At 36.8% G+C, this 23,286-nt stretch overlaps 1 protein-coding gene across 1 annotated transcript in view; it reads right to left on the bottom strand.

Annotated features, from left to right (window-relative positions):
- MGAT4D (MGAT4 family, member D) overlaps nt 1-23,286 on the bottom strand; it is a 56,694-nt gene that overhangs the window by 19,929 nt on the left and 13,479 nt on the right. The window contains exons 3-8 of the mRNA XM_011985615.1: nt 22,911-23,048; nt 18,250-18,383; nt 15,226-15,272; nt 8,175-8,288; nt 5,220-5,295; nt 2,729-2,843 (exon numbers count right to left, since the gene is read on the bottom strand). Coding sequence (XP_011841005.1) covers nt 2,729-2,843; nt 5,220-5,295; nt 8,175-8,288; nt 15,226-15,272; nt 18,250-18,383; nt 22,911-23,048 — 624 coding nt within the window. The remainder of the gene's footprint in view (nt 1-2,728; nt 2,844-5,219; nt 5,296-8,174; nt 8,289-15,225; nt 15,273-18,249; nt 18,384-22,910; nt 23,049-23,286) is intronic.

Genomic DNA, 23,286 nt, shown 5'->3' with positions numbered 1-23,286 from the left:
TCTCGATCTCCTGACCTCGTGATCTGCCCGTCTCGGCCTCCCAAAGTGCTGGGATTACAGGCTGGAGCCACCGCACCTGGCCTATATTTGTTATTCTTAAAGATTTACTATATTTTAAAATATTATTCCATTAGGTCTAATAATTTTTTTCTAATATGCTGCATCTTTAATTTTAAAATGAAGTTGAAGGGATAAGATTCAGGTACATATTCACTTCAAAGTAAATAATGTAAAATACATCTAATGATTTGATAAATATGAAAGTAGGATGTAAGCATGCTTCATTCTTCACTAGGACTTGAGTTTATACGGGTCACTTACTAAAATGTATAATTGTATTTTAATGTTTTGCACCCATTTGTATAGTGACCAAAGCAAGTGATTTAATGATGTATAAAATAGCTGATTCAATTCCTAACCTGCTGTCACCATGCTGTAAAATTCTAGTTGGCAAGCTCATATTTTTAGCAAATAATGAATAACCGAATTATGATAACTAAAAGCAAAACTTTTGTAAGTTTAAGCTTGAATAAGATTTGGCATCCTGTAAATAGTGCACCTTGTTCAATGTGCTCTTGTGATCAGAATGTAAGTATTCTCTATGTGTCTCCTACTTGACTTCGCTGAGAAAGTAAATTTTTTTGAGAATTTTAAGTTCTCAGACTAATCCATCAGCAAGATTATTTTGTCTCCATGCTTTTCATTGGGTATTATTGTTAACAAAAATTTTCCTTCTTATTTTAAAAAAGGCTGAGGAAAAACCTTTGGGCCCTTAAAATTTTACAGAAAACATGAAACACAAAAGTCATCGAGTGAGTATATGAAAAACAGATGGACCTTACCAGCAATCCCAGAAATGCTTTATACTGAGAATGGTAAATATATGCATATAATAATAGATAAAACCAAGTGTTGTCAAGCATATGGGGAAGCACGAACTTTTATGCACTGCTTATGAAAGCATAAACCGCCGGGCGCGGTGGCTCACGCCTGTAATCCCAGCACTTTGGGAGGCCGAGGTGGGCGGATCACAAGGTCAGGAGATTGAGACCACGGTGAAACCCCGTCTCTACTAAAAATACAAAAAAAAAAAAAAAAAAAAAAAAAAAAAAATTAGCCGGGCGCGGTGGTGGGCGCCTATAGTCCCAGCTACTCAGGAGGCTGAGGCAGGAGAATGGCCTGAACCCGGGAGGCGGAGCTTGCAGTGAGCCAAGATCGCGCCACTGCACTCCAGCCTGGGCGACAGAGCGAGACTCCGTCTCAAAAAAAAAAAAAAAAAAAAAAGATAGCATAAACCATATAACCAATCTGTAAAGCAATCAGCAGTACTTAGAGCTATGTGAATCCTCAGCGGTCCACTCCAGGGGACATATACGTCACTTCATTTTTTCATGGTAGCAGAACATTGGAAGCAATTAAGGTCTGCCACTCAGGAAATAGATAAACCAAATGTGAGTGATAAGTGATAAGTCACTTCTTTCAAAGTTCTTTGGTGAGTGGTCACTGTGCATCCAGTATTTAGTCCACTTGTAGACAGCAAAATGTGTGGTTGTCTTGCCTTGCTTTCCGGTGATAAATCCACATGACATTTAACAAAAGTAGGTCATCAAAAGAAGGGACTGACTGGATGACAGATGAAAGCACAGCAAGTGAACGCTGGAAGTGAATTTGGATGTGACTATAAGACAGCTGATCGTGGGATTGTTGATGTAAAGAAATTAAAAGCAGGTTGCAGTTTTATATGCATGACCTCTATGTGCAAAACTGGTAGTCCTCACTGCACAATTCTGAATGCAGAAATTTCAGTGGCCATCATTATGCAGCACTTACGCAACAGTAAAAAAACCAATAAACTAAATGAACATAAAAAAATGCTGATAGTTTAGAAATCAAGTTTTGAGGACAAAAATGTAAGGAATAGGAATATACAAATATGAAAAGCATCAAATAATTTACATGGATATTGTATATTTATAAGTGTATTTTGAACATATTAGAGTGAACAATATATTGAAGAATGGCAGGAAGTGGGTGTAGGGATTGGGAATGAAAGAAAAGAATAAATAAGAGTTCCTGCATGAATCAATAACGTCATGTACCATAAAATGAGGAGTATGGTAACTTAACTTGGGGCCTTGAGGTTCAAAGGAAAGAAAAAAGCATGGAAGTGAAGAAAGAAAAATTGAAGAATTTGAAAGGAAAATCTATGGAAGAATAGTAAAAAAAAAAAAAAAAAAATCTCTTTATGGACACAGTATTTGGAAATTTTCTGCGGTGGGTATAATTCCTCTTATGTTTTTACATTTTTTAAGACTGCCAGCTTTAGCATACTGGAAATTGCAGCAACTGAGTTAAAATCCCTTTCTCTAAAATTTTAATTATCTGAGTTTCAGTATTCTTATAAAGCAGAGAAAAGTGCGTCTTAGCCACTGAGCTAACATGTGTGCCAGACTCACAGCAAGCACTTAATAAATGGTAACTCTTTTATGCTTCTATAACGTAAGTGTCTAAATGTCAATTTTATCTCTCTAGAAAAAAGTTTGGTTTAAGAAAACACATCTGGAATTCAGGTACTTGTATCTGATTATACTGTTAAGATATTCATGTCTTTATAAAAATCATGCCATTCTTTTTCCTTTAGTAATAAACAAACTGATAAACTCTTTTAAATGTTTTAAATTATTGTGTGCTAAAAAACTTGATCCAACAAAGTAGATCTATTGCTTACCTATGAATCCAAGCATTGAAAACTCAATAAAAAACCAATTATTTGAACTGATGTTACCTACAAAATCTGTTATTTTTGTAAAGTACATCTCTTTAGCTATGATATCATCTTCTAGCTGAAAAAAAAACCCCAAAAGACATTAGTACCTTCGACGCTTTCATTGAGTAAGCTACATTAACTTGAAAATAAAAAATACAATAGAATATACTGAAGAAAATGTTTTTTATAAAATAATAATTTTATTTCAGTTTCAATTAATTGAAGGTATCTACAGTTAGTTGATCTCCTTTTTTTTTTTTTTTTTTTGACAGGGTCTCACTCCATTACCCAGGCTGGAGTGCACTGGCATGACTGCAGGCACGTGCCGCCTGCCTAATTTCTATATTATTTGTAGAGATAGGGATTTACCATGTTGCCCAAGCTGGTTTCGAATTCCTGGGCTCAAGTAATCTTCCTGCCTTGGCCTCCCAACTCCTGGGCTCAAGTGAGCCTCCTGCCTTGGCCTCCTAAAGTGCCGAGATTACAGGTATGAGACACCGTACCCTGCTCCATGTTTGATTCTGAGATTAACCAGACAAGAAATTATCTGTTTCTTTCCTAAATACTAAACATTCCGTCTAAATCCCTCTTTGAAAGAGTCTCTTTATCTAAATCCACTTTCATCCTCACAAATACTTCAGTTTCTAGTTTAGAACTGTCTTAGTCCATTTGAGCTGTTATAACAAGATACCATACGATGGGTAGTTTATAAACAACAAACAGTCCTGGAGCCTGGGAAGGCCAAGAACAAGGTGCTAGCAGGCTTATGTCTGCTGAGGGCCCATTCCTCATACATGATGGCTTCCACTGTATCCCCACACAGTAAAAGGGGCCAGCTAGCTCTCTGAAGTCTCTTTTACAAGGGCACTAATCCCATTTATGAGGCTCTGCCTGCATAATCTAATTGCCTCCCACAGGTTCCACTTCCAAACACTATCATCTTGGGGGTAAGAATTTTAACATATTAATTTTGGGAGGGAGGCCAGGAGCTGTGGCTCACGCCTATAGTCCCGGCACTTTGGGAGGCTGAGGCAGGCAGATTGCTTGAGCCCAGGAGTTCGAGACCAGCCTGGGCAACATGTCTAAACCCTGCCTATGTAAAAACTACAAAAAATTAGTCGAGTGTGGTGATGTGCACCTGTAGTCCCAGCTACTTAAGGCTTCAGTGAGCCATGATTGTGCCACTTCACTCCGACCTGGGCGACAGAGCAAGACATTGTCTCAAGAACAAAACAAAACAAAAATGAAACGTTGGGAGGCTTTGGGAGAGATGCGAACATTGAGCCCATAGCTAAGACGAAGGAGCTTCATGCTCCTGATGAAAGGTGCCACGTTCTAGCTCCAGATATTGTGACTGACAAAGTAGTTCCCAGCAAAGAGAAGACAAAAAGCAACCGGCTGTCTCACCCACAACTCCACAACTAGCTGGTTAGAGTCATGGGGTAAGCCTAAAAATATCCTCCATAAGAAAGAGAGGGCAATGGAAATGAGCTTTCTTTTTTATTTAATATATATTATGCATAATCTGTAGACGAAGAGAGCCTCATAAGTAAAAAAGAAAAATGTGGCCGTCCTCAGGCACACTATGAGGACACAGAATAGAACTGTGGTGTTTCAAATTGGGAAGAGTACATTGGCCGGATCTTGTGTTTTCATGACATTGCCATTAACTAGGAATCAAAAGGGACCTTTTTTTTTTTTAATTCCAATAAAAGAAAAGACCTTGCTTTAGGCCTTTCTCTAACTTTCTCTCTAGTCTAGAACTCTCTTCTGCAAATTCTTCCAATAAGTGCACATTGTCTATGTAGTGAGGTCCATACTTACTATTTAGAAACACAACATTATTATTTAACCATGTACAAGGATTTAGAAGGTACAAACTATATATAATTGATTCACTTTTACAAATACAGTAAGACACTGAGAACTGTGTTACTCATAAAGTATGAGTAAATTTAGGGTAGCAATGATACGTGTATATACAATGTCTGACAAATGCTCAAAATACATTTGCTTAATCTAGTAAAATTGTAAGCCAAGAAATAAATATAGGCGCTACAATTTCTTTTTGTTTTTTGAGATTTTCTTTTCAGTTTGCTTCAGGTAACTATAATTTTCTCTATAACCGTGAACCTAGTAAGAATATTCATATATAATCGATTTTAAACTTCCTTTGCCTTTTTATTACAGTGAGTATTTTCTATTTTCTGAGCATAAAGTATGGTGGAGGAACACAATGAGGAAGAAGAAATTATAGGAAGGAGGGAGAAAGTAACACTTTCAATTTAAATTATATCTATCTACAGATATAGTTGGTGTGTACATATATGTGTGTGTATATATATATATAAAAAATTGATTATATATGAATATTCTTACTAGGTTCACGGTATATATATATACACACACACACATATATATACACACACACATACACACCCCAATTTCTTACCTGTAAATAATACTTGGCCTTGGGTTGGGCATACAGCATCAAAATGCAAAAATCTAATACTTGCTTGATTCGCCAACTAAAGGTAATCAATAAGATCTGTTAATATTTGTCATTATTATTTAATTTTTATTTATAAGAATAGTAATTAAAAACTCTTTGGCAATTTACTAACAGAGTACTAGCTATAATTAAGTAATTAATTTTACTTAATTAATTTCAATTAAGTAAAATTGAATATACTTATACTAAAAAGTTTTCCATCTTTATTCAACGAACAGTGTCTATCATTGCTAAATGAGGATAAGCACAACCCATTTGTTTTACATTTTTATCTAGGTAAGTTTTGATCTAGATAATAGTGTTAATATTCTTTCTGATTTTAGGTCTTGTTTAAATGAAAGTATAAAGAAACTTTACTCTTTTTTTCAATGTCTCTCCTAATAGCTTTCTTTATTGATTCTATCATCCAAGAGTTTTCTCCCCAATTCTTAGGGTTAACTGTCTGCTACAGAGTATTAATATTTCTTTTTATGGGTCTTTAAACCATTTCCCCTAAGTCTTATCCCTCGGTTTACTTGGAAGGGAAAGGTTGCTTTTTTTGTTTTTATTTTGAAAGTAGTCTCCACAAGCCTCTGGAACTCTTCATGGCCTCTTGAAGAAACCCAATGTAACTCCCTTCACAAGTTGACTTTATGTTTGGCCACACATTGCCCCAACTCTCCCAATCCTAGGGAAATGGAGTAATTATATGAATTACTACTCTCCAGCTGATTGATTGTAGCCAGATTTGGGGCAATTTGAACTCTAGGGAGTCACATATTTTGAATGATAACTGAAAAGAATTAGAGAATTATAGAAAAAAATGGCAGATAGGAGACAGGACTAATGTGCATCTCCTGCTTGGCCAGACAGAACAGTGCCTGGAGACGCACATTGTGAACGTTTGCTCCGAGAAACACTACAGGAACATACCAGGAAAACCTAAAGAATTCACAAACTCTTTGAAAGAACTGACTTGACACTGCAAACTCCGTGAGATGGCAGAAAAACTGCGAGTTCCCAAAGTGTAAGGGGAGAAATGTTGGCCTCCATACACACATCCCCACTGGGGAACCTGAAAATCCAGATCACAGGAGAAGGATTTAACCTTACTCTAGTAGAGCTGAAATGGATTTAGGGAGCCAAGAGAAATATAAAAGTAGAAGCAGTGGGAAGAGCCCTGTAGGCACTCCTGGTCCCCAGCTCCAGACCAGGGACGTCATTCCTGGCCTTATCTCACAGAGTTCCTTGGAGAAGGGAAGGCAGCCAGTGGAATTGGGGATGGGCCACAGGGTGAAGGAAATTCCTAGCTGAACTTTGTAATAATTTTGACTGAGCACAAATTTTCTTGAGCATAATCTGGAGGCAGGGTGAATGGGGAGTGCAGATATGAGCACAGAAGCCGCTGCCAAAGGTGTGGGCAGGCAGGGAGGGGTGAGGCATGAGAGCCCTGCTTGCTTTCTTAGTGGGGAGGCTTGTAGCCTGGGGCAAGAGCTCATCCCTGCTCATAGGGCTGCCTGGATATAAATTCACCCAAAGTAACTTTATTCTCATACAAAGCTAGATACCAGGCCAGGTCCTGAATATACAAAGAGCAGTACCCAAAGTTATTCTTGCCCTTCTGAGTCGCATAACCTCCTATGAAAATAGTAACAATAATAATAAAAATAATAAAATTACAACAATTGGATAAGTGCTATATGAAGATATCAACAATGTTGGCTATCTTACAGTAAGTTTTCAAAGATGTGGAAAGGGTAGAAGAGCATGCCACTTAATTTTAGGGCACAGAGAGCTGACAGAAAAAAGTTGATGATTGCAAGGTTGGCAGAGACCAGATCATGAATGACATTTTCTGATATGTGGGAAACTTTGGACTTGATCTCATATGAGAAAATAGTCTTCTGGGTATAGCGTGAAGAATGGATTGTAAGAGAGGCTAGGTTAGGCTAGGATTAGGGACTCTGTAATGGTGAAGGCCTGAACCAAATCCAAGCCAATGGAAGGAGGATGAGAGGGATAATGTGTAGAGAGATTTTAAAAAAGAAACAATGACAGAGATATAAAAGGCTGAAGGAAAAACAAGGATCCAGGATGACTTCCAGCTTTGTGACTTTAAAAACTGGGCATAATGTGGACCACTAATTAAAAGCAAAACAAAACACTTAAAAGATTACTAGATTCCAACACACTATTTATAATTTTAAAACAAAAGAAGACTAATCGGTTTCCTGGGATAAGGCCTTTTTCTAATTTCTGGCATGTTTTTTTCTTTATTAAGTTTTGAGGGACCAAATTATTACATTTCCCATAATACCTACCACACTAATACCCCAAATTATAATCCTTTGTATATGTATGGAGCTTTTAATTTTTTAAGATTCTTTCATAAATATATTTTATTCTTGTAATGACTCTTGCAATAATGCAATGTAGGTGTCATTATATACACTAGAAAGTTAGGAAAGCTAAGGGAAAAAAAGGTGAAACTACCTGCCTATAATGACCAGCAAACAGAACAGCTGGGACTAGAATCCAGCTGTAATGATTTATAATCACAGGCTCCCCCTCTCCTCATTATGCCTTACTAATTATCGTCTATAAACGTGAACACAGACCATCAGTGGTGTGCTGGTAAATATTTAACAACTGACTTGGGGGTGGAGGGATGGACATCTTGCTTTGTAGCCTTTGCCCATTTCCATGGTGTAAATACTCCTACTGTGGTTCATGCTATCAACTCGATGTTATTGAACACAGAGTTGGGAAGTGATGCACATAATTGGGTCTTGCAAGCCAGTAGAAGCCAGCTCCAGATCACCACTGTGTCTTAAATAGTTTCTAGTATGAGCTGATTCCAAGATTTTATCAGATGAAATTAGTTATTTAAGGCTACTATTTTCTAATATGACATACCTGGCTAATTTTTGTGAGGCCTCAGCTAAGTGCTTGGCATTTAACATACTTGAGTATAAAAAGGCAGGTATTGAAATGACCTCTAAGGATCCAGACCTCACTTGCCTTTTGAATCTATAAATAGAAGTAAATGCAGACTTATAATTGAATATTTAATTTTCCAGAATAATATACTTAAAAATAATTTTCTTATGCATGTTTACATAGTATTTGATTTGAATTATATCACATGTTGATACATGATACCAGTATCATAAAACTAGCCAAAGGATGTTTTCTATAAATTAATAACAGACATATTAAAATACACAACGTAAAATCAGTTTCTTCTTATAAAAATTACAGGTACTTTGACTTTTTAAAGTTTCCAGTCAGATGTGTACTGTGACATTTGAAACAACGAAGCTTATGGGTTGTGATAACACAGTCACTGCAAGACAGCAAGAACATTAGATCATTTTTAAATGCATAATTTTGAATTGATTAAGAGTCCCACTGAATAGCAACATGGCTCCTGAGACTAGATTATCACAGCAAGCAAGGATTCAGTCAGACTCTCGTCCACAACTCATTGGAGGACTATGTATACTCTTTAGCATCTTTGTTTTTAAACGTTAATGTTGAGAGACCAACAAGGACATCACTAAACTACATAAAATATGATTCACAAAAATTCCAATATCACGAGGTCAGGAGATCGAGACCATCCTGGCTAACACGGTGAAACCCCGTCTCTATTAAGAAATACAAAAAACTAGCCGGGCGAGGTGGCGGGCGCCTGTAGTCCCAGCTACTCGGGAGGCTGAGGCCGGAGAATGGCGTGAACCCGGGAGGCGGAGCTTGCAGTGAGCTGAGATCCGGCCACTGCACTCCAGCCTGGGCGACAGAGCGAGACTCCGTCTCAAAAAAAAAAGAAAAAAAAAAAAAAAAAAAATTCCAATATAAATCTTGTACCATCAAGGTAAAGGATGGGAAACCAACTAGAAAATTTTAAATGGTCTTCCTTTAGAGCTAATGTGATTTTAAATGAGACTGGAATTTAGGCATTACATTATTCATTAACATGTTAAAAGTTCAAGGAAATGTTTATTTTGTACTATGTAAAAAATTTAAAAGGTTACAGTTTTATATGTGTAATCTCCATTATGTGCAAAATAGGCAGTCCTTGCTTTGCACAATTCTGAATGCATAAATTTTAGTTACTGTGTTTTAGTTAAATGACACCAGTCTCCCGCAACAACACTGTAGTCATGATATATTGTGAATAATTGTGTAAAGTACAAACTTCACTGCTAGCTCTTTAGTGCACAAATCACTATATAAATAGCAGATGCACATCATCATTAGTGACTAATTGGATCACTTCTTTCAAAGTCTTTTGGTGACTGGTCTCTGTACGTCTGCTATTTAGTTCACTTGTTGACAGCAAAACATGTGGTTGCCTTGCCTTGCCTCCCAGTGATAGGCCTACATGATATTTAACAAAAGTAGGTAATCCAAAGAGGGAAGTGGCTGACAGATGAAAGTGCAGAAAGTGAATGCTGGAAGTGAATTTGGATGTGCTATAAAAGAGCTGATCACGGGAACGTTGACACCTCCTCTGTCTGAGAGACTCTAGAGATGCAACAAAGGGAACTTAGTGAAAGTGAACTTAAATGACAAATAAGAAAAATGGTTGTGGTGAAATTATGTCACATAGGAAATGATGCTGCTGAAAAACTTCACATTAAAGGAACTCTCAGAGATATTTCATGACACTGAAAACGCAAATGATAAAATGCTGTAACTGATCCAAACTTAGAAACGAATATAACAATTTGCTGAAGCATAGAAAAGACATTTGCTCAGTGTTTTAAGTTCTATGATAAGAAAAAGGCAAGGACAATTTAAACGACTCTTGATAAAATTTTTAAAAGAAATCAAATACTTTAATACTCAATAATTTTAATGTTTTAAATTACAGTGTAATAAATTAGCTTAACAATATTTTAAAGTTTTCTATGTATTTATAGTTGACAGAGAGTAATGTTTTAACACATGTTTAAATGTCATGGAACAATTGTGATTTTTTCCCCATTGTTAATATTGGCTTGCATGGTTTAAACCTGCACAATCATTTTTATGGCCCCACGCTATCTTGCAAATCAAGGATTGCCTGAGCATGTATAAAGACACACAAACACAAATGGAAGAAAGCTCATGTTTTATAATGGGTATGTACCATGAAAATGGGGTTGGAGTAGCATACTGTGCTAGAGATAATATACGGGTATTAGACCTAGAAAAGTCTCTGTGCCAATTTTGCTTCTTTTACTTCCTAACTTCGAGCAAGTAATTTATTTTTTCTATCTTTAATTTCCTCATCTGTAAAACTGGAATAGCAACTTAAAAACTTTGGGGGGAAAGAACTGTTCAAAATACATGCTGGAATTCTTCCAGGCTCTATACATTAGTGGAAAAGTTTCTGGTCATTTATTTTGGTGGGAGTGTAAGTGGAGGAGTGAAAGGGATCAAAGTCTTACCGGCTGCCCTCTGATTTTATGATATATCAAATGAAAAGGTTTTTAAGAAATGAATTCTAATATGTTCCTTGGGGAATAGAAAATACTGGTATGGAAAAAAAGAATGGAGAGTTTGGTTGGTTGTTTTGTGGTAAAAGTTAGTAACATGATATCTAAATTTTCAAATGAATTTGTGTAACTTTAAACTACAAGATCTCGTGCAGCAATTTAGTACTGGTAAAGGGAAATAACATCAAGTTGCAGCATACACAATCATCAAAAAGTTTAGATTACAGAAATACACGAATTTTGATCTCTAGAAAATTCCATCCAAAGTCCAAAAAGCACCAAAAGATACAACAATTTCTACTTTGATGATATAATTTCCCAGTCACGATGGAGAGAAAGATTCCAGTCTTGGTTTTATTCATATTTTTTAAGCAAGATACTGGAAATTTTGTGTGTTGACACCTTTCTAGGACTCTAAAACTTTTATAGCTTGTTAGGTTATTCATATACAGCATCAAAAGCCCTTGACTTAACTATATGGGAATTGCTAGTTTCCAATGACTGGAGAAAATAATATAACTCTAGGTTGTTGCCATTGAAAATGAATGATTTTACCTTATAGTCATACAAGAGTAGAAATCTTACAACTCTATAGGTTTATGTAAAGTACATAGTTATATACAGTTTCATATAAGGTTATATACAAACATAGATGGGTCCTTTAAAAATTATATTTTCAATTTAGGACTAATCCAAACATAGAACAATCTCTCATTACCCTAATGAGAAGATCTAGGAAAAGGGTTTTTAGCTAAATTAAATAGGCAAAAGTTGAGACACGTAAATTTAAAAGTTATATGTCTATATTATCTTAGATAATGTTTTAAATTGAATATTCACTGTGTTAATTTTAAATTATTGCTTTATTCTACTTTCACAAAAATAATTTTATTCCAACTGTTTATTCTGCATTGGTATTATCAATATAATTATCACCACTAGAATCACTTTTTGAATCACCCGACATAGTTTTCCAGTATCCTTGATTTTCAATTCTAATTACAATACAGCAATTTCTAAAACCAGTGACATTGTCTCTGAAAATTTTGTAGCAAATCAGAAGTATTCTCATACATTAGGTAACGTTTTCATTGGAGATCTTTACAAGTAACCACATACTCTAATTTTTTTAAGTGATCTTCAAAAGGCTTACAATGATGTAGTCATATACCCAGGAATCGTTTTACACCTTTGCTTCTTTTTAATTGATTATGTCAGGAGTCTCCTATAAGAATACCAAACTAGCATAGATTGAGGCCACTTCAGGATAATGTGTCTTCTCTAAATAGTAGTTTATTATTCAGAATAAAGCAAAATAACTGAGAAGGCATCCTTGACTAGGAGAAGATTTTTAAGGGTTCAAGTATAAGGTAACTTTTTTCCTGGGGAGTCTTTCAGGGGAAATACTAGATGTGTATGATGTTTTATTTAGTCTTTATTTAATCCCTCTCCCTTCACATAAATCACCTATTTCAAGCCTTCACTACCGTAAGTTCCTTCACTGTCAACAAATTCTTCCTTCTCAACACAGGGACTTACCTCCTTCACAGGGAAAAGAGAAATCTTTAAAAAAGGAATTTTAAGGTGATTACACTGTCTTTTCCCCAACAAATTAATTTTTCTACTCTTTCACCTGCTCTCATCTCCTCTTTGGTCTCAGTCCTGTCTAAAGCTCCCTCTGCCTGAGTCTCCAGTTCCCTCTTGCCTTGCTTCATCAGCCCCTCCTCTGTCTACTACAGCACAAGTACTCCAGGTGCTTCCACCTCAAAACCTCCCAAACAGTATTTGTCTCCCTCAAGACAGTGTGCTTTGATTTTTCTTCCTATCAGTTGAACTTACTGAGAATAGTCTACATTCAATTCTTTAAATATGTATTATAAAAACTACCAAACATCCACAAAAATAGAAATATAATGAACCCCATATCAGTTTCCTTCAATAAGCATTAATTTTCTGCCACGTTTGTTTCATCTATGCAGCTGCCCCTTTTTTGCTTATTTTAAAACAAGTGCTGAATATCATTTCGCCCTTACTTTCTTCAGTGTGAATATTAAAAAGGACATTTATTTCGATAACTACAATGCCAATATTCACACTTTGCAAAACTATAAATGATTATTTAACATCACGTAATACTTAGTCAATTTTCGAAAGTCCTCAGCCGTCTAAACAGTGCCTATTTTTGGGGAGTAGGTGCTCAAACAAGTACCCAAACAAGGTCGCTCATTGTAATTGATTATCCCTATTTCTTTTTAAAATTTATTATCTAGACCGGTAACCTTCATTTTTCTTTCTTCCCCCATCCCCATTCCACTTTTTAAAGAATCTGGATCAGTTTTCTACAGAAGGTCCCACATCTTGATTGTTTTGCCCCAGATGGCTTCCTTTAATTGCTGTGTATCCCGTAAACTGGAATTCAGCTCCTAAGGCTTGATTGCATTCAGGGTTTTTGGTTTTGTTCTGTTGTTTTGCTTAAGTCGGGAGAATAACTTTCAATAGTTCTTTCTTGGCATCATTTTCGTCGCCAGACTTTCAGCGACCCCGAGCTGCTGGAGGTGAGGGTGGGGTCCCTGAACCCTGGCTATTCTCAGCTCACACTGCATGTCGCACCTCACTGCTCCGCAGTGCGTCCTGACCTGCGGGGCGCCCTTGCTAGCGGGGTATCGGTTGGCCTCTGCCTGCGGGAAGCAGTAAGTGACAAGAGACTGGAAGGCAGTAAAAGCCGAGGACGCTCCTCCTCTTTCAGCTCCTGCGGCGGCGGAGGTTCCAGCTGCTGAGGAGGCCGACCTCCAGAGCCTCTGATCCCCGGGTTTAACGCCCTCTCCTTCACGCTGCTCTGTGCTCTTTCTTCTCCCTTCCGCACTCTCAGTCCTCTGAAACTTGTTTTGACCAATTGTTTGTGTGAAATTCCCTGTTTCCTCTAGTTGAACGACCAGGAGTTTTCCTGTGCGGACACTGAGAGGCATAACTTCCTCGTAAAGTTCCCCCCACCGTCTGACTTAAGGCCGCGCTTCAAAACGGTGATTCTCCAATTCCATTCATTCTACACTTATTAGCTGGAATCGTTTTGACTAGAACAACTAACTGCCTCAGACACTAGAGCTATTTGGTGAGGAAAAATAAAATAAGCAAAACACTTTACTGGCTAAACGAAACACGTGCCTGTCAGCCAGATTCAGCCTGAAGGCCACATTTGCAGCCCTGGTCTATAGCACAGAGTGCATCTTCCTTAGCATGGTGCATAGCCCCTTCGTGACGTCATCAGCCCCTGCCTTATCTCCCACCAGTCCTTCCGCCTTAACTCCAAATACCCATTTCCAAAATAGACTTTCATGTTCAAAAGTCTAGCATGCTCCTTCTTTGGTCTCTCCGTCTTCCCCAGCAATTCTATTTATCGGGCATGACCTTTTTCCCCTGTCTGCCTGAAGAATGTCTACTTATTCCTTCAGACTCTGCTCAGTTATTACCTTCTCAGGAAAGTCCTTCTTGATATTTGCAGGTAGAGTTAAATACTTCTTCCTCTACATGTTGTCATATTTATTCCCCATTACCACTGGGACAATGCTAGCCTCTTCCTTCCTTTCTTTATTTTATAATTTTTTTTTGAGACAGGGTCTCACTCTGTCAGGCAGGAGTGCAGTGGCATGATCTTGGCTCACTGAAGCCTCCATCTCCCAGGCACTGGCAATCCTTCCACCTCAGACTCCCTAGTAGCTGGGACTACAGGTGCACACCACAGGGCTCGGCTAATTTTGGGGGCTATTTGTTTTGGTAGAGACGGGGTTTGGCCATGTTGCCCAGGCTGATCTCGAACTCCTGGGCTCAAGCAATCCACCCACCTCGGCCTCTCAAAGTGCTGGCCTTACAGGTGTGAATCGCCATGCCTGGCCCTCCTTTTCCTTTCCTTTCTCCTTCCTCCCTCCCTCCCTTCCTTCCTTCCTTCCTTCCTTCCTTCCTTCCTTCCTTCCTTCCTTCTTTCCTTCCCTCTCTCTCTCTCTCTCTCTCCTTTCTTTTTGTTTCTTTTTCAAGTTGTATCACCCATTTGAACATAGGATTTGGGAGGCAGGGTCCATTCCACAGCATCTTGCTTGATAAAGAGTTTCATATTGGTTAATCCATATGTGTTTCGGCTGCTTACAGCTAAAGATTATAAGCAGAAGTGGTGAAGTAACTTCATACAGTAAAGGATACAGGAGTGTTTTAAAAATAACTCAATAGGCTTCTCTCATACCAATGGTTATCATGCAGGATAAACAGTATAACATGAAAAATATAAATTCTAATTGGTAGATATCCAGCAAAATTGGGGAAAACCATTAAGCCATACTTCATTACAGCTTAGAAAGGACTACAGGTTCTTTCTGCACAGCTATACTCATTAAAAGGAATATGATCACTAAGAAAATAATTATACAATTGGACAGAAAAAAAGACAGAAAAATGAAAGTGGCTAATTTAAAAATATATCAGACAGTACTTACTTTCTTGTAATCATTTTAACAACAGAATGTAAATAATCTTCATTACTCTAAAAATGAGAAACAATATTTTACTGATACTAAGCATGTCTCATAGTTCTATTAATACAACTTTTTTGTTACATATAAATCTAATTTGTGTGTGAAATGTTATTACATACTAATAATTTTAGTGTTTTTACTTTCTATTAAAAGATTTAAAAATATCCATGTTCTCAAAAAAATTTGACTTGAATACAGGAAATATTTCATTCTTTTCCCTTTGCCACCATGTGAAATATTACAATCCAAAATTTACCCTTAAAAGCTTACCCTTAAAATTATATACCCTTTAGATATATAAGATTACATAAAATATTATATATCTAAAGATGTTTCGGTCTAAAAATGGTCATCTATGAATGGCTTATTTCAAAGAACTACTCTTTTTGAAAACTACTCTTCCTTTCCTCAGTATTAAATGACAATAAGCTTACTTCAAAATTACATCATATTTCTCCAGACAGTATTACTCAGCTTGATTCCCATTTACCTTCCTGACAATAAACTTTGTGGGCCTGCTCTTCATTGAACAGTGTGCTAGATTAGATGACAGACTCCTGCAAAAAGCTTTTGATGGTTTACCCTCTTGGGATAATTTTTTAAAAAGTAACATGGCATTTACAAGATGTAGCCTCAGGGCCCATAAGCATTTCCAATACAAAATTTTGAAAATATTTTCAACAATGACAGTTCTATTGTTGAATCCGAGTACTCTAAAGGCAACTCTGGATGTATGTACTCAAGTTTCTTGTTTAAAAATATCAGACACGATGTAGATAAATCTATTATAGTACTGGAGGCTCTTAACCATAAATTGAATCACTGGCTATTTGTCACACACTGAAACATATTATATTTTAAACACAGCATCAAAGTCATATTTTGTAAGCATTTTATATTCCATTTAAAAATCTTCCTCCAATGTTTTATTAAACAAATCTGAACATTTTAGACAGACATGTGTTGTCCTAACAGCAAAGAAATAAACATTCTAATATATAAAATAAGGAAATAGGATGAAACATTTTGGAGATTATGTGCATGCTTTCTTTTAATATTAATAAATTCAACCTGGATGCAATGACTTGAATCTTTCATTTCTATTTTTCTAATAGTTCTTCTATTGCTTGTTTTGTTTAGAGTTTTTTCTGCATTCAAAGACATCTTTATTATAGAAAATTCAAGCAATAGCAAAAAAGAATAAAGAGGAGACAACAAAGATTCCTCTTAATCCCAGCATTTAGAGATAACCATTATTTATATTAATGATACATTTACATTATTCCAAAGTTTGCTCATTTTCTGTTTTCTTTGTATGTTTCATTTGTTTCTGTATATTTTTCCCCGCCCTCCATCTTTTCCTTCCTTCCTTCATTCCTATTTTATATAGATAACATTATGCTAAACATGATGCTTTACAGCTTTTCTTCACTTAACAATAGGACATGAACATCACTTTATATCAGTGAGTATAGATACTCATTCTTCTTTCAATGCCTACAGAGTATTACATTGTAGAGATATATAACAAGGTATTTTATCAGCCTCTTATGGGTAGACATTTTGGTTGTCTCTAATATTATGCTTTCATAACACAAGGGTGCACTGAAAATCCTTGAAATAATTATGTATTGAGCACTTTCTCTGTGCCACACATCATTCTAAGTACTTTCAATATATTAGCTAATTTCATCCCCCAACAACCCTATGACATAGGCAATATGATTATCACAATTTTAGGGATAAAGGAAAGTGAGGCATAGAGAAGTTAAGTAAGTTGCTCAAGTTCACTGGTTGGGTAGTAGAGAAGCTGGCATTTTAACCTTGGTCATCTAAATCCAGAGTCTGTTCTCAACTTCCATACTATACTGCCATATTTTTACTGGGTTTTTGTTTGTTTTTTGAGACAGGGTCTCACTTTGTAGCCCAGGCTGGAGTGCAGTGGGGCAATCACGGCTGACTGTAGGCTCTATCTCCTGGGATCAAATGATTATCCTGCTGCAACCTCCCGAGTAGCTAGGACTACAGTTGCACACCATCACATCTAGTTATTAATTTTTTTTTTCAGTAGAGATGGGGATCTCGCTGTGTTGCCCAGGCTGATTTCAGACTCCTGAGCTCAAGTGACATTCCTTCCTCAGCACCCCAAAGTGCTGGGATTACAGGCATGAATCCCAACCATTTTTCCTGTTTTTATACACTTGCCTGATTATTTCCTTAGGGTAAGTTCCCAGAATTTGAATTTCTGAGATAAAGTATATACACATTTAAATTTAACACAGGTTGCCAAATTTCTCTCCAAAAAGTCTTATGGTGCTGACATTCACACAGTACTTTATAGTTTTAAATGGTGTTAGGAACAAAGTGGAAATCTCTGGAGCCATTAAAGAGACCTAGGCTTGAATCTGCTCTATTAATTACCGGGCAAGTTACTTACCTTCTTTAAGCTCTAGGTCCATTATCCCTAAAATCAGGACAGTAATACTTACTTCACAGGGATGTAATACAGGTTATAAATGTCTATAAAAATCATCTACCATCTCTCAAGCATAAGAAAGTCTCTAATCATAGCTGTTGTTACTTAATACAAATTATCTCTTGATTCATATACGAACTTCTTATTGGACTGGGCACATTTTATTACTAGCATCTATTTTAATAATTTTAATTTTGTTTGTAAATATAACTTCTGAGCCACATAGTAGGCAGGGATTCTATATTAAATGCAATTCAAATTTAGCAATCTTATATTTCCCACATGAAGCCATTATGTTTTCCTTTTAGATTTACATGTTTAATTCCTTCTCAGCAGTATTGAGGAAGTATTAAGTATATTGTCTAGTATCCAAAAAAAGGCATCTATGGGTTGCTTTTTAAAATTAAGAAAACAGTTTTCAACATGGTACAATGATTATTACCATTGAGGAAGGGAATTTGGAGACCATAGGGTGAGAGTAAGGAGAGCTCCTTATTTTGTATACATACATCTGCGACCGAGACAATCACTACAGAATCCTTCTCTTCGGAGAGCGTCATCCTGGAGACAACAGAGGTCAGTGTCTGTTTCAGGTAACTATAATTTCCTCTATTAACAGTGGAAATACCCAGCGCAAAAGAAACTGCGGACATAGGAGTATGAAATCATCATTCCATACCACAGAGAAAAACACAGTTTAGCATGCATTCTATGCTTATTCCTATGTTTGGGTTAGTCTTATGGTAATAAAATGAGTGTTTGAAACTGTATTACAAAAATAATCCAAACTGTGTTAATTTTTATCACATATTTCATTTTCTTTTTGAGGAAATTTGCAGTGGATTGTTAGTAAAAGCACTAAATAGACTCCAAGACGTTCTCATATTAAAAGATTTTGGTGTAGCGAAAATAAAACTAACCACTTCCCACTTACTATAGCTTCATCTAACTGGGTATAAAATGTCACATATTGGCAGATTCTCTCTTCTTTTCCTAACAAGGCACTGGGACTCAAAACAGGAAAAAATCACTATGAAATATTTTCATCTGTGAAAAAAATGCATGAAGTAATTTCTAAATGATTTGATGGAATGAATTCACACCTCTAAGTAACTTTTGTTGCCCAAGAATAGCTGGAGCACTAGAGCTCCAAGATGTACACATCTTGGATGTACGGGTGCAGCTAAGATTGAGGCTACCAATCCTAACTATACCAGTACCTGGACGTATGGGCTTAGGCAAGATATACAACCTCTCCAGCCTGATGTCCCCACCTTTAAGGTAGGGATAAGGACTTCCAGAATGGCTAAGTGAGAAGCTCAGAAAATCCTCTTTCTAGAAAGCAGTAATAAAACTGGAAAAAAAAAAAAAAAAAAAGGTCAAAACAGTCATTTCAGTGCCCTGATAAACTGAGAAGTATTTATTTAAGAAAAACCGTGGAACTTTGGAAGGAACAGCACGAATCAGTGTTTCTCTGATTGCCACTGAGTTTGAACATATTCTCATATGTTTATTGGCTTTTTTTTTTTTTTCTTTGAGATGGAGTCTCACTCTGTCGCCCAGGCTGGAGTGCAGTGGCGCAATCTCAGCTCACTGCAACCTCCACCTCCCAGGTTCAAGCTATTCTCCTGCCTCAGTCTCCTGCGTAGCTAGGATTACAGGTGTGCACAAACATGCCAGGCTAAATTTTGTTGTTTCAGTAAAGACAGAGTTTCACCGTGTTGACCAGGCTGGTCTCAGACTCTGACCTCAAGTGATCTGCCCACCTCGGCCTCCCAAAGTGCTGGGATTACTGGCATGTGCCACCGTGCAGGGCTACATATTGGCTTTTGGATATTCTCTTTTGTAAAATCCTTGTTTAAGCTCTTGCCCGTTTCTCTAATGAGTTGTCTGCATTTTTCTTGTTGATTGTATTGATACTCCCTATATATTCTGAATCCGAGCCCCTTGTCAGTTATATGTGTTATTGTTAAATATTATCTCCCACTCTTGGTTCCCTTTTCTTTGTTTTGCCCCTTGATGAAGAGAAATTCTTAATTTTTATGTAGTGCAATTTGTCATCCATTTTCTTTATTGTTTGGGTTTTCTGGGTCTTATTGAGAAATCTTTGCTTATCTTCAGGTCATAAAGACATTCTCCTGAGTGATTTTCTAATCGTTTATTGTTTGCCTTTCATATTTAGAGCTGCAATCCACCTGGAATTGATTTTTATGGATAGGTTGAGGCAGGAATCAAGTTTCAAGCTGTAAGCTACAGTATAAAGGCAATTCCTGGAATGGCTTACATTGCATTTACAAGAGTTTAAAAGGCTCTTAGTGACCTGGTCCTGATCTATCCCTTTTTTTCAACTACCCACACTTTTCGAATTGACCAAATACCACTCTCACTTCGAAGCCTTTGCACACGCCATTCTTTTTGCCTAGAATACTCTTCTTCGTCTAGTTTCCTTTGATAATTCTACTTATTTCTCAGGATTCAACTAAATATTAGTCATTGGATCACAAATTGTTACTTAATCCTTTCACCAGCTATGCATTCTTACCTTATCTTTCATAGTACTCATCACCCCTTCGGTTGTTACTCATTCCTATCTAGAATGTCAGCTTGGTGACAGCAGAGACACCTTCATGTGTGCTTACATTATAAATCCAGCACTAACATAAAGACTGCCACATGGTAATGATAATAAGTTGAAAATGAACAAACAATAAATGGGCAAGCCCCTTTATTATTTGGCCTGCGTCCATGGTCTTGCTACTTATACCCTTCAGCCCCAGTTGTGCATGCAAGACACACATCCTTTCTAGGCCTTCTTACCACCTGACTTTTGCACGTTTCTTTTCCTCTGTCTGGATGACCACCCTCTACTTTCCGCTGTCCACCGCCCACCACTTTCTTACTTATTCTATTCCAATTCTTTTACCCTTCATGTCGCTTATATGACTCTTCTTCCAGAAAGCATAGCATAGGATTTTGGCTCCACTCTGGTATTTCCCTTATCACAGCACTAGTCACTTTATATTATAATTACCTTATCATTTGGCTCTATGAAGGTGGGGTCTATGTCTTGTTCACCCCATATCCCAGGGCCTAAGAAGTGCCCAGAACAGTGTAGAAGCTTATTAAATGAGGAGACATGGAAGAATTCACAGAGAAGTTGTCATTTAAGCTGAAAAGTCATGTTGGATAAGGGAGTCACATTACAAATCAGTTATGGTTTGCCAGAGGAGGTATGTTCATTATAGGCAGTGGTTAGCACATGCAGAATATATGAAGCTTGTCCTATCTGTTCTCAAAGAGCTTGGCCTGTCTGTGAGAACTGCAAGTGGTTTGTGGTTTCTGGAAAGGAGAGGCATGGCAGAGACTGAAATTTGAAAGATATAGTCTTTTGTGCATATACCCTGCCAAGGGGCTAACTTCACCTCATGTGCACTGAGGGTCTACTGAAGGATCTTAAGCAAGAGTCAAGTATGATCGGTGATGAATTTTACTAACATATCTTTGAGGAAAGTATGAAGAATGGATTGATTTTGGTGATACCAAAATCACGAGAGAAATTACAAATATGTTTCCATAAACCAGGCAAAAAATGATGACGAGATCAATAAAAAATAGTTACAGAGGGGCTTCAGAAGGCAGAAATTATCTGAGATCTATTCAGAATACAGAATAAACAAGACTGATGATGGATTCCCTAGTAGACCTTGCCACAGGCTTCAATCCTCTTACATATGTTTCATGTGTTAGGAGTTTTTTAGTTGCCTGTAACAGAATCTTCCTTATATTGCTTCTGGTAATTGAGAAAAGCCATCAAAAGGGCCTCAGAACAAGGATAAATATATACAGCATGATGGAAGATCAGGAAATAGTTGGGGAATTAGAAAATTTTTCTGGATTTAACACAGCTCCAATAACTGGGTTACCTCAACCCTCCGACTCCCTATACAAGAAGGTCTATTGCTTCTCCCAAACACCACCCTAGCTCTCCCTCCTTCCTTTCACTCTGTGTCATGGGCTTCCGCTTACATTTGATGATGCTTATGCAAGGCTATGCTTATTCTTGGTATCTAATATCTTATCACTTCTATGCATTGTTCTTCTTGCTTGCGTCTTTCAACTTTTCATCATCCTACAAACTGTAGCTTTTGTACTTTCTCATACATTCACACACACGTATGCATGTATTTGTATATACAGGTAAAGAGTTTTACAAGTATGAACTCAAGAAGTTTCTTAATTTCTCTAAGCCTCAGTTTTTTCAGGTGTAAAAAACAGATGACAATAATAGGCCCTATTGCATTGGATTGTGAAGATTAAATGAGATAATGTAAGAAAACATAGAACTCAGTAAGTGGAACACAGAACGCAGTAGATAAACGATGTCATCAGAGGCATATGATACAAAACAACACTACTTCGTCCTCTGGAACTGTCTAGAACAGAAGTCAGCAAACTTTTTTTTTTTAAATAAAGGGGCAGATAGTGAGCAGTTTTGGCTGTTGGGTTATACCATCTCTGTTGCAACTACTCAACTCCGCCATTGGAGCACAAAAGCAGACATAGACAAGTAAATGGATAAGCATAACTATGTTCCAACGAAACTGTGTGTTAAAACATGGAGCCGATGGGCCTGGCCTAGAGCGACTCACTCACTGGAATGAGTGAGGTTTATAGGAATGGCAGGTATCCTGAGGCTTAGCTTAATATTCCTGCTTCAAACTCCAAAGCTTCTTGTCTTGTATACCTGGTGAACCTGAACTTATGTGTCAAGGCTTACCTCAAGCATCACCTGTTCTATAAAGCTATTACTGACCTTGGTCTCCAGAAAGACTGGGAAATAGGAAAATAACCAGGTAAGCATAGATTTACCAAAACCAAGGAGAAAAAATTTGCCAGACATTTGGCATATGCTTAGTTATATTTGACTTATATTTCTTATTTTCAAAGCGTTTGCATTACGTTAAATTTGAATTCAAGTCACCAAATGTTTATGAAACTATTATTTTCTGCCAGACAATATACTGACTTCCAGTAATCCAAATTAATGCCAGATAGGCTGGTAGTCTGCGTATCAATCTAAGATATTAATGGGTTACATCTTAAAACTTAAAAGTATGTCCCCAAAGATCAAAATACCTGTATTTAATTTTCCAATTCTAAGTTTTCTTACCACCAGTTTTCCCTTTGCCAATGATTACATCAGGATAAATTCTGCCTTCTTTCCTTATATGAGGAAAAAAGAACTTTAAGTCTTCAAATGTATTAGATACTGTTTCATTTTTATTCAATATGTCTGCTTTCTGTGCAACTGAAAGAAAAAAAAAATAATGCTTCTGAGTATATGATTATAAGGATTTTTCTCCCTCTGGAATAATTTTTTTAAAGGGGTGTTAATAAACTCACAGATTCATTTAGCATTCAATATATAAAAGAAATACTCCAAAATGTAAATTGTCAAAATAATAATGCTAAAAATATAGCTCAACTATTATTGATTCATATTTATTTATAAAGTAATATTTAATTTAAGCCTAGAATTATAAGAT

This window comes from Mandrillus leucophaeus, unplaced genomic scaffold, assembly GCF_000951045.1.
Source record: "Mandrillus leucophaeus isolate KB7577 unplaced genomic scaffold, Mleu.le_1.0 Scaffold289, whole genome shotgun sequence".
In the NCBI taxonomy this organism is placed as follows: domain Eukaryota; kingdom Metazoa; phylum Chordata; class Mammalia; order Primates; family Cercopithecidae; genus Mandrillus; species Mandrillus leucophaeus.
Note: the sequence above shows the minus strand (reverse complement) of the source record. Positions and strands in the feature narration are given on the sequence as shown.